Here is a 10,555-nt window from a genome sequence, read left to right as displayed (position 1 = left end):
AAGAAGAAGATGAGAGAATGACAAGAGAAGAGAGGAGCCCTTAAATAGTGGATGAAGATGTAATGGTGGTGGAGGTGGATTCGGACAATGGATGGCGGATGACTTGGTCTACAAGCACATAGAAATGAGCCACATATATACATTGTTATTGCACATATATATATATATATATATATAGGTCTACAAGCACATAGAAATGAGCCACATATATACATTGTTATTGCACATATATATATTTCAAAAGCCTCACTGAGACCTTGCTTTCTCCTTGGAGCTGCATCTCGCCTTGATCAGATTGTTGAGAACCTTCACGTACCTGTTCAGAATCCCATGAGCTCTTACTCCTCCTTGCTTTGGAACGATGGGGAGGGTCTTCTCCCACTCATCGTTACTTGTTGCGGCCGCTGCATCCTCCTGATCTCTTGATGCATTAGTCATGAGCTTACGAACAGCAGCAGCACCATTAATGCCTTGGCCTGCACCTTGTGACATCAGTTCCTGCAAAGACATGCGTCGAAAGCCATCAGTGGCTTCCTCCGGCTGCGGCTCTTCCTGAAAGACCTCGATGGCCTTCCTTGTTCTCCTGGACATGCTCGGATCGATGCGGCTTTGCTTGCTCGGATCGGAACGCGTCGCCATGGTTGGCGAGAGAGAGAGAGAGAGAGAGAAGAAGTTAAGTTGAGGGAAGGGTGGAACGTCAACTTGCATGGTTAAGACTGAGAGATCAGCGGCTGTGCTCCTACCGGCCTCCTTTGGCTTCATGCCAAAGAGTGCGATGGAAGCATTGGAGGAGGAGCGAGGGAAGAGGCTTATGTGGTTGCAGCACTGTTCTTGATCCATCTATCATTACCAGCCATGACTTCATTCTCATCATGCACCTGCGTAAAGATGGAATCATACATGACAACAATGAGGACGTACTTACGATGATCGCATGTCGTCGATCGCAAAATGTCTTCCTTATATAGTGATAATCTTTGTTGGTAGACTCTGTTTAACCCCATAAGTGATGATGTGCCATAATCTCATTTATAAAATAGATATTCGTATTTTCATAAATTTAAAACCGAAAGAAATAATTTTATTTTTCCTAATATCATCAGTGACACTATTAAAAGATATAATACGTGATATCATATGCTGCATTAGTATAACTTAGATGAAAAAAAAAAAAAAAAATTTCAATATCTCTACGTCACCCTTTGCATTGCATCGACCTTCGTCGCTCGGCTCGCCAGCTCCTTGGTCTTTCTTCTCGTCCTCCTCCCCTTCTTCCTCAATGCTTCTTATGTCATGACTCTTTCTTGAGCTGTAGTCGTAACTTCATTCGTCATATAATAATCGCTACTATCGCCATCGGGACAAGAGTATGCTATTGCTTCATGTCCGATCAATAGCTATAACTTATATGCTTAATTATGATGGTTTTTTGAAAATGTCCTATCGTGATAGGTTATATGATAAATTATTATATTTCATTTATGTGAGTATTATTTGTGTGGTTTTAGTATGATTGCTTTTAAGAGGAGACAACATTTTGAGTAATGTTATTACTCAAAATCACATATTATGCCAAAATCTTATAAAGATAAATAAATCTCTTTTGTGCTTGTCGGGACAAAGAACATGATAGACTAGTATGGGTAGAGATAAAGATCGCAGGGTCTACAAGTAGTTATTGCTATGTTAAAATTATATTTTAATTTAGGCAAAACAAAAAAATAAAAAATATATTAAAAATGTTTTTAATTATCAATTTCGCATTAGTCCAACATGTTTTTAATATATGTTAAAAATATATTAAAAATAAGATTATCTATTTTATTTCTAGAACTATAAGGATCCTAATATAAATTTTTTAAATACATGAACTATAATATTAATAAGGTCTAAATATAGAAGATAATATGTAATTAGTCCAAAATCTCATTTCTTACTTAAATCTCATACATTATAATAAAATATGCTTTTATCCATGCTTTTTATTTATATATGTCAACAGTTTATCACCACAGCCATAACTATACCTACAAGTAAAAACCGTAAAAGTTTACGTTGAAAGCTAGCTTAGTTAGTAAAGATCTTGACAACTTTTTATAAAGTCCTAGGTACTAATCTCTCGTATTCGTAAAAGATATAAAAGTTCGTCTAATACTATAGTTTTCGTAATCGTAAGTAAAAGTTTTATCTTTTTTATTATGGTCTAATAACCGCATCTATAAATTTTATTCATGCGTTATTTATAAGATAATACTTATTGTAAATAATAATATATAGCATTACATCTATTGATAAGCCGATAAAATTAGATATAATATATAATAATAAATTTGAACACAAATCATTTACCACAATATGACATGATAAGATAATTAGCTATCCGTCTCATCCATAGGATACAAGTGTCGAATTAGATGTTGAATTGATAAGTAATATTTGAATGAACATTTGAATTGGTTTATAGCGATAGGGCGATCTGATACTATTATTTTGAGCTTAAATGCCTTGATCGATGGTTTAGGTTTATTAAGATAATGATTTAATTATTCTATTAGATCCTATCATAACAAATGATACAAACATTACATTAAACATAACATAATGATTCAAATAGAAAAGAGAGATGATGGATGTGAAAGTCCTATCGACTTAGCTTCACATGCAATATGCCATTGTTGCACTCTAATTTAATCTCTTAAAAAAGTTTATATGAGCTTATTACCATTAATTTAAACTTAACACAATTTACACTCAACATAAAGTATTTAATGGTTACATACTTCCTCCCCTTCTTTCATCTATAAACCCATCATCGAGCCATTCAAGGAAAGATGCACTACCAAACATCGTATGCTTGGTCTTGTCCTTTGTGCATTGCCAAAGATGAAAGTGAGGTCAACACCTCATGCAACAATTCTCTTGTCCTGAGTTAAGGCTGGCTTTGGAAGTGATATTTGCGTTGACTGCTTCCCTAATCTAAGGACTTAAGAAGCTGAGCTCCCCTCATTCTCTCGGAAGCTGAATGTTTTATTTTGTTCTATTTCTCCTTTTTCACCCCAAGTTTCTTATGAAAGGGTATTTGATGGATTGGTGTATTATACAATTGCCAAGTCTTGTACTCCAATCTATATAAAAAGACAACACTGAAAGGTTGACATTCAGAGTTGGCCATCACGCAAAGCCTTCATAAGAGGCAACAAATTCTTGGAAGTCAAATCATGATAGTTATTTAGTGACAATCTTTCATAACTTTTCATAATGAAATCTTCCGAATAGAAAAAATATTGATGTTCACCTTCTGCCCTCCGGTCATCACATAACAAAAGAGGGTTAATTATATATTATCCTTTATAGTTAGATTTTTTTAGTTTTTTTATTTTCAGATTTAAAATATTTACATTGAAATCTTTATGATTATGAAAATAAAATATCTATATCTATTTATTCTGTCATTATCGATTTTATTGATGAAAATATAAAAATAATAGATAAAAAAATAATTTTAATATTCTAATCGATAGTGACAGAGAATGTCAGTGGTGGTGGATTGCAACATTATTAGGGGCCGTGGGTGACTGCTGTGAATGAGGAGAGCAGTGGCGATGGATAAGGGTCGTTCAGCAACTACATCAATACCGATGCAGATACACAATGATGTCACTCGACAACTGTATCGATACCGATATAGATGTAGAGTAATAAAAGAGCTACTCACTGTGTTGATGTCGACGCAATTACCGAGCAACGAAAAGATCGTCAATGCAAAATATAGAGTGGTCTTCATCTCTCGTCACCACAGTAATCATCCACAGCCCCTAGTGATGCCGTCGTTTGTTATCACCGACGTTGTTCACTATCATCAATTGAAATATTGAAATTATCTTTTCATATTTTATCTTTATATTTTCATCGATAAAACCAACAATGTTATGGTAAATGAATATATATATTTTATTTTTATAACTATAAAGATTTCGATATAAATTTTTAAAGTATAAATATTAAGATGTGAAGAAGGACTAACCCTAAAGGATGATCTATAATTAGCCCGCAAATAAGATCATGTAAACTTGGCATCTGTGTTGGCTTTTCCTTTCGTGCTGTGGTTGTGGTTGTGGTTCGTTTTGGCAGTAAACTTAGCCTTTCGTTGCCTTGAGAGCTAACAAACACACCCAACACCGATGTGCTCATCGCCTCTATTATCCTTTTCAACTATATTCTGACAGCATTCTAAGTTGACCTCATTTTTCAGCTATTTCATTATTGCATTATTGTATTGTATTGTTGTTGTTGGTATTATTATTACTTACTTTCACTCCATTCACCAATATCTGAAATCATTAATTAAATAATGTTGTGTGTTTCTTATAGGGATATATATATATATATTATGTGGTAAGACCTTTTATAAGCTGACCAGTCATGAGTTGTCTTCCGCATGACACTAATGAGTTAGATGTCTACATTTCTGACCAAAAACAGCTTGCAAACATATATTCTGATGGATAGGAAAGAGTAAATAATATGCATCTATTTCTGGAGATTGTGTGTCATGTTGGCAACTATATACCAAACCCTTATGCATCTGCCAGAGTTCCATTCTTACGTATATATCAACACCACGACGAAGGGATCCGTAATAATGTGGGGGGTTAATGCATACTAATTTTTGTTTGGGCGAAGGAATTGTTTTATGGTAATAGCAATAACTATTCTTATTTACTTTTCCACGAGTATTAACGACGATTAAACCTTAAAATATTCCTATTGCCAGTCCTGCAATCCTTCTTATATAAAACTCACGTATGCTCGGTGACGATGGAAGCCTCGACTGAGTTGAATAGGTGGTTGATGCAGCAATCCCTGATACTTACTTGCATGCGCCATGACGCCCGTGGAGGTACCCAATGCAGCAGGAGGAGGAGAGATGAGGAGAGTGAACGTGGTGTACTTCCTCAGCCGGAATGGCCGGGTGGAACACCCGCACCTCCTCCGCATCCATCGCCGTCGTCGAGACCACGTTTACCTTCGCGGTACTGTGCTTCCCCTTTGCTTGCGCCTCTTTGATCTATCTCCTCGTATCTCTTCGGCTGTTTCCCAACTATTTCCTGCGCCTGCTCGATCTGCCAGATGTGAAGAGATGGCTGTCGGAGTTCAGAGGGAAGGACATGGCCGACTCCTTCGCCTGGTCCTACAAAAGGTGATCTACTCCATCGTCTCATCCTCTTCGTTCGATGCTATTCGTGCCATGATTACATGGGTGTGATTTCTCAGACGGTATCGAGGCGGATACATATGGCAGGACCTGATGGACGACGACCCCATCACGCCCTTCGCCGACGCCGAATACGTGCTCAAAGGCTCCGAGCTCGCCACGGATCCTCCCGTCTCCACCCCCAGCAAAAAGGTGCAGCACAGCACCCCACCTTCTGTTACCCACTCATCTCCTCTGACTTCATGTGCATCGTTTGCTTTCACCGATGACCAGGTGATGATGCCGGCGTCGACGTCGGCGGTCGATGAGGAACCACCCAAAGTGGCGGCCTCATCTGACGCCGACACTCTACTGGTGTTGCCGCCATCGCCAACACAGCAGAAAGCGGCACCCGAGATCGACGCGTCGAAGGTGGAAGCGAAGGAGAAGCCGAACGAGGAGAAGGAGGAGGAGAGAGGGGCATCGATAATGGACAGCAGCAGCGACAGCAACAACTGCTCCAAGCGAGCGACGCAGGCGCTACGTAACATCCTCCGGTGCAAGACCGCGGATCAGACCGACGACGGGGCCCTGCGGCCGATAAGCCGAGAGGGAGAGGAGCGGTCCGGCGGTGGCCGCGGCGGCGACAGTGAGGGTTCAAGGTGATCGCATCGGTGCCATTAGGAGTTATCTGCTTTGCATTTACAGGCCTTGCTGCTGTGTGCTGAAGAGTTGGAATTGGCAGGGAAGGGAGGACGAGGAGCGGCGGGGGGAGGAGGTGGCGGAAGGCGGGGAAGCAGGAAGCCGCCCCGGTTTACACGCCGGCGGCGACACCCAATTGCTCGTAAGTCACACTCTTCGTCTCTTAATTCGTGGCTCGTGTGACTCGGATCGAGTCGTAGTTGGTTGAGAAACACACGGGTCACAGTCCGACTCCGTGAAGACACGAATCCAAGTTTTATGGCACACCATTATTCACTCTTGATTCATAGGTATTGCTGCAATAGTGATTGATATCTGAAATAGCAGTCAAAATTATGTCATTAAATAGTACGTCCCAAAGTTGCGTACATATTAGGCTAATTATATATTAGCCCTAACTTCTTTAGTATTTAGATCATTAGACTTAAAAAAATTATATTAAAATTTTTATAATTATTAAAGTAAAACGTCTAAGTCCATTTACCCTAATATCATAGGTTTTATAGATAAAAATATAAAAATAAATAAATAAATAAATAATTTTAATATTCTCATTGGCTATGACGGACGACGTCAGTGGTGATAAACGATAACATTGCTAGAAGTCGCAAGTGACTGTTGAGGATGAGGAGAGCAACGATGAGAGATGAGAGCCACTTTGCATTTATGTCAACGTCGATGCAATTGCTGAGTGATCTTTTCGCCTCTTTACATCTGCATTGACGCGGTTGTCGAGCGACAAAAGGATCACCGATGTAGATGCCGAACGACCTTTTCATCACTCGACAACTACGTTGACGTTGACGTAAATGCAAAGCGACGAAAAGGACGCTCACTGCGTTTGCGTTGATGCAATTATCGAATAGCAAAAGGGTTGGTCACTACATCAACACCGATGCAAATGCAAAGCAACGTCACTCAGCAATTGCATTGACGCCAATGCAAATCGCTGCTTGGCAACTACGTCGACATCGATGCAGAGCGACAAAAAGATCGCTCACTGCGTCAACGTAATTGTTGAGCGATGAAAGGACTACTAAGCATTTGCATCGATGTCGATGTATAGATGTAGAGCGACATCGCTCGATAATTGCGTCGACGTTAATGCAACGAGTGACGAAAGGACTATCGATGTCGAGCGATCCTTTTGTCGCTCAACAACTACATCGACACCGACGTAGAATGACTCTCATCTCTCGTCCTCATTCTCCTAATCCACAACAACCATGTATAACCCCCAACATCAACCGCAATCATCAACTGAAATGTTAAAAATCATCATTTTTATCTATTATTTTTATATTTTTATCGATTAAACCAACAATGTTAGAGTAAACAAATCTTGATGTTTTATTTTCATAATTATAGAAATTCTATTGTAAAGTTTTTAAATCTAGAGACAAGAAGGATGTTTCATTTTCATAACTATATGGGACAAGAATACTGAGAACGGGAAGGTAATTTATAATCAGCCCATAGAGATTTCATAATATCCGGTTACTATAAATCACTTGCTCATGGTTCGATGGAAGTGCAAATGCAATTAATTACTTTACGCTCGAATCCATTTCACTAATGATTGGTTTAATTGGTTGCAAATTCGTCACGCAGGCAATGTGGGAAGACATTTAAGCTGCAGAAATTGCATTCACACATGAAATCATGTAAAGGTCTCAATGGACAAGTAGGGATATAAAGTCCCAGATATGATGAAAATGCTATGGCAGTGAATCGAAAATGGAAGAGTTCAAGGCAGCAGTCCCCAAATTTCTCATGGTAAAACATGTTACCTAAAGCCAACAATGCATTCCAGGTGGACATGGTACTATATCTACCTATCATTACAATAAGAACAATAAGAAGAAAAGAGGTGACAATCATCAGATCAAATAAACTAGATGGAACATTTAAAGGTTGCAGTGAGTGTGTGGAGATTATGTCTCAGGTATGGCACTGATGATGATGAATCTTTGAAATGCTTTGGTTTTTGTGATCAGTTTTGTTTTAGTTTTTCATGTATATTCTTTGCATACATGAATTTATACATGTAGTGTTTGGCTCTATATATTCTTTAAACAATAAATAAATGCAGGTGAAGTTACAAGCAAATGCAATTTTGAATGTCTGGATTTTTACCATGTGATTGCATGATACAAATGTTGTGGTTCAGATGATTTTTTTTCCCACATAGCCTCCTAAACAAAATCCATATATTACACTAGCTATTAGTGTATTTGGCAAAATCATCAACAAATCATTACCAATTAAAGCAGAGATCTTACTAAAACCATTATCTGCAACAATATTTCAACTTTAACAGCCATAATAGTAGATTTAATCCAGCTATGCCAGTCAGTAAAAATGAGGAACAAATGCAATTATTTTGAGAGGCTATATTAGATTTTATATTTGGAGTTTCTAGTGTTGCAAGAATCAATCTGGATAATATATACACATCACGTTCACGCTCAAGGTGTTGGTGCGATTTCAGAAGCATTAAGTAATTCAAAGAAAACATAGGAGCTGAAATGTCCATCTGAGAGGAACAAATTGACATCCATGCTCAATCCACGGCTCATTCCAAGAGAAAACATTTTTGATGGAGTGAGTACATGCAATTAATTAAGACCAGACACAAACACCACAGCGAATTAAAATATTATGGGTTCATACCAAAATAGAACATAGAGCAGTTTCTCAATTTTTCAACACAATCCATGCAACAAAAAAAAAAGAACAAAACCCACTGAGCCGATAATACAAGTTTGTAGACAAATAGAAATAGCTTGCTGAAGTAGGCAAGAAAGACCTTAGAGTATCATAATAATAATTACTATTATCAGCGCAATCTCCTAGCCTCCCTTTCAGATTCAAGAAGGGTAAGGATATCACCTTCCCTCACGGGGCCCTTTACGTTCCTCATGATCAGCCGGTTTTGGTCATCCAAAAACTTAACCCTAACCTGGGTAACCTGACCTCTAGATCCAGTGCGGCCCATCACCTTCACCACAACTGCAAGCTTAGCTTGAGTATCCATGCTGTTCATATCGGTTACGCAATGCAATCAGATAAGAGTGCTCATCATAATTCCCACTTCCAAAGAAAACAAAGAACCAAATAATGGCATGACAACGAAAACCAAATTACAAGAAAAGAAACATGAAGAGTGTGCCACCATTTGAAGTGCACTTGTGTCAACCAAGTTTCTCATTGCCATAAATGGAAAGTGATGTAAGTTATCATATTACATGGCAACTTGCAGAACACCAACCTTGTGCTAGTTGTTCTGACAGTGTATATACGATGACCTCTATGATATATTTTGATGAAGTAGTGAAATCTGCACTGAATGAAATAAATTAAAACCCACTAGTTTACGTGATGAAAATTAACTCAGTAGAATATATGACCTATGATGAGGGTGTGTTTGGCTTACGGTGGAGGTGGCGCAAAATTAAACAAGGCATCATAGAGCTTGAGATCTGATCAATCAAAGAAAACAAGTTTTAATTAATCATTTGTAAAGAACACGTAACTCGGTTAACTAGCCTCAACTTTTCTTTAGTTTGGTCACTTAGCTAGCTAGCCAACTCAATTATTAGATCAACAAAGAAAACGAGAGTGAGCTACTCTAACCCGCTCTCCAGGACAAGTAATTATCCAGGTTAACTATTCTAATTAGGTAAAATTAGCCCTTTGAGTAATCAAACCAATAACCACCAGCTTAATCCTGTTTAAGCCAAAACCAAATTAAGACAAATAGCTGTGTGCTCTCTTTTTAAGGTGCTTGAAACAGACTGTCAAGTGGTCAACCTCTTCTTACATGGGAAAAATTACAGACACTTCGATTAACTTAAGCAAGAAGCACATCAAGCCAGTGATTCTAACTGGTCAACCAGTACGAGATCGAGATTTAAATTCATGTATATATCAAACAACAGCACAACTGCCCATTAGACCACAACATCAAAGAAGTGAACAACTAAAGATGCAAATCATATCAAGAAACAAACAACTCACTTTACTCGAAGCTTATTTAAGACTGAGATCATCGTAACCAACTAAACATGCAAATCATGCGCTACAAGAAATTAATTGGCGTACAAGTCCTCCACAAATCGAAAAAATTCGATAGAAGACTGAGAGAACCGACAATCAGTTTTGCTGGATGACAGAATACAAACTACCAGGACATCACAACATCCACTGATAAATCGATAACAAGCGAAAAAAGAACTAGGGACTCGGAAGTAATCGCACGCACCTACGATCTCTCTCGCGTAGGGGGCGATGGGTAAGCGAAGGCGGCCGCGGGAGAAAGCAGAACAAGAACAACCCTAGTCAGGTTTTATTTATAGGCGCCATCGACCGAGGGCTTCAGACTCTGGGCCGCGAGTCAAAAAGGCCGGCTTAACAGGCCGGTTCGAGCCGAGATGACCTAGGCCTGGCTAATTACATTGAGATGGATTCTTCCAGAAGTCAAAGGCAATATTATCGATAATAAAATACAAATTGTATAATATTAAAATTATTATACAAAAAGAAAACTCATATCTCATCCATGGATTGAAGTTTTTATAGACAATAGCATTGTGAACTTGAGATAATAAAAGCAATTTCACCATTTTTTATTTTTGTTATTTGAGACTTGTGATGCCT

The 10,555-nt window shown here is 38.5% G+C and overlaps 2 protein-coding genes across 4 annotated transcripts; one reads left to right on the top strand and one right to left on the bottom strand.

Moving 5' to 3' along the window:
* The first annotated feature begins 4,841 nt into the window (after positions 1-4,841).
* Positions 4,842-7,998, top strand: LOC103985086 (protein SOSEKI 1). Its single transcript, XM_018826199.2, has 6 exons — positions 4,842-5,033; positions 5,131-5,200; positions 5,275-5,407; positions 5,489-5,856; positions 5,940-6,038; positions 7,508-7,998. The coding sequence occupies exons 1-6, from the start codon at positions 4,886-4,888 to the stop codon at positions 7,590-7,592; spliced, it is 903 nt and encodes a 300-aa protein (XP_018681744.2). The 5' UTR covers positions 4,842-4,885; the 3' UTR covers positions 7,593-7,998.
* A 547-nt stretch (positions 7,999-8,545) lies between these two features.
* Positions 8,546-10,302, bottom strand: LOC135583594 (small ribosomal subunit protein eS28). 3 transcript variants are annotated; one of them, XM_065183061.1, is made up of 4 exons: positions 10,161-10,208; positions 9,307-9,378; positions 9,168-9,236; positions 8,546-8,934 (listed from the first exon to the last, which is right to left on the bottom strand). In XM_065183061.1, exon 4 carries the CDS (start codon positions 8,931-8,933, stop codon positions 8,736-8,738), a length of 198 nt encoding a protein of 65 aa, XP_065039133.1. In that variant the 5' UTR covers position 8,934; positions 9,168-9,236; positions 9,307-9,378; positions 10,161-10,208; the 3' UTR covers positions 8,546-8,735. The 3 variants fall into 3 exon arrangements, with proteins under 3 accessions (XP_065039133.1, XP_065039134.1, XP_065039132.1); XM_065183062.1 differs by lacking the exon at positions 9,168-9,236 and having other exon boundaries at positions 10,161-10,183; XM_065183060.1 differs by lacking the exons at positions 9,168-9,236; positions 9,307-9,378 and having other exon boundaries at positions 10,161-10,302.
* Positions 10,303-10,555: the final 253 nt, after the last annotated feature.

This window comes from Musa acuminata, chromosome BXJ1-5, assembly GCF_036884655.1.
Source record: "Musa acuminata AAA Group cultivar baxijiao chromosome BXJ1-5, Cavendish_Baxijiao_AAA, whole genome shotgun sequence".
NCBI lineage: Eukaryota > Viridiplantae > Streptophyta > Magnoliopsida > Zingiberales > Musaceae > Musa > Musa acuminata.
The sequence above is the reverse complement of the archived record's forward strand: the minus strand, read 5'-3'. Positions and strand labels throughout refer to the sequence as shown.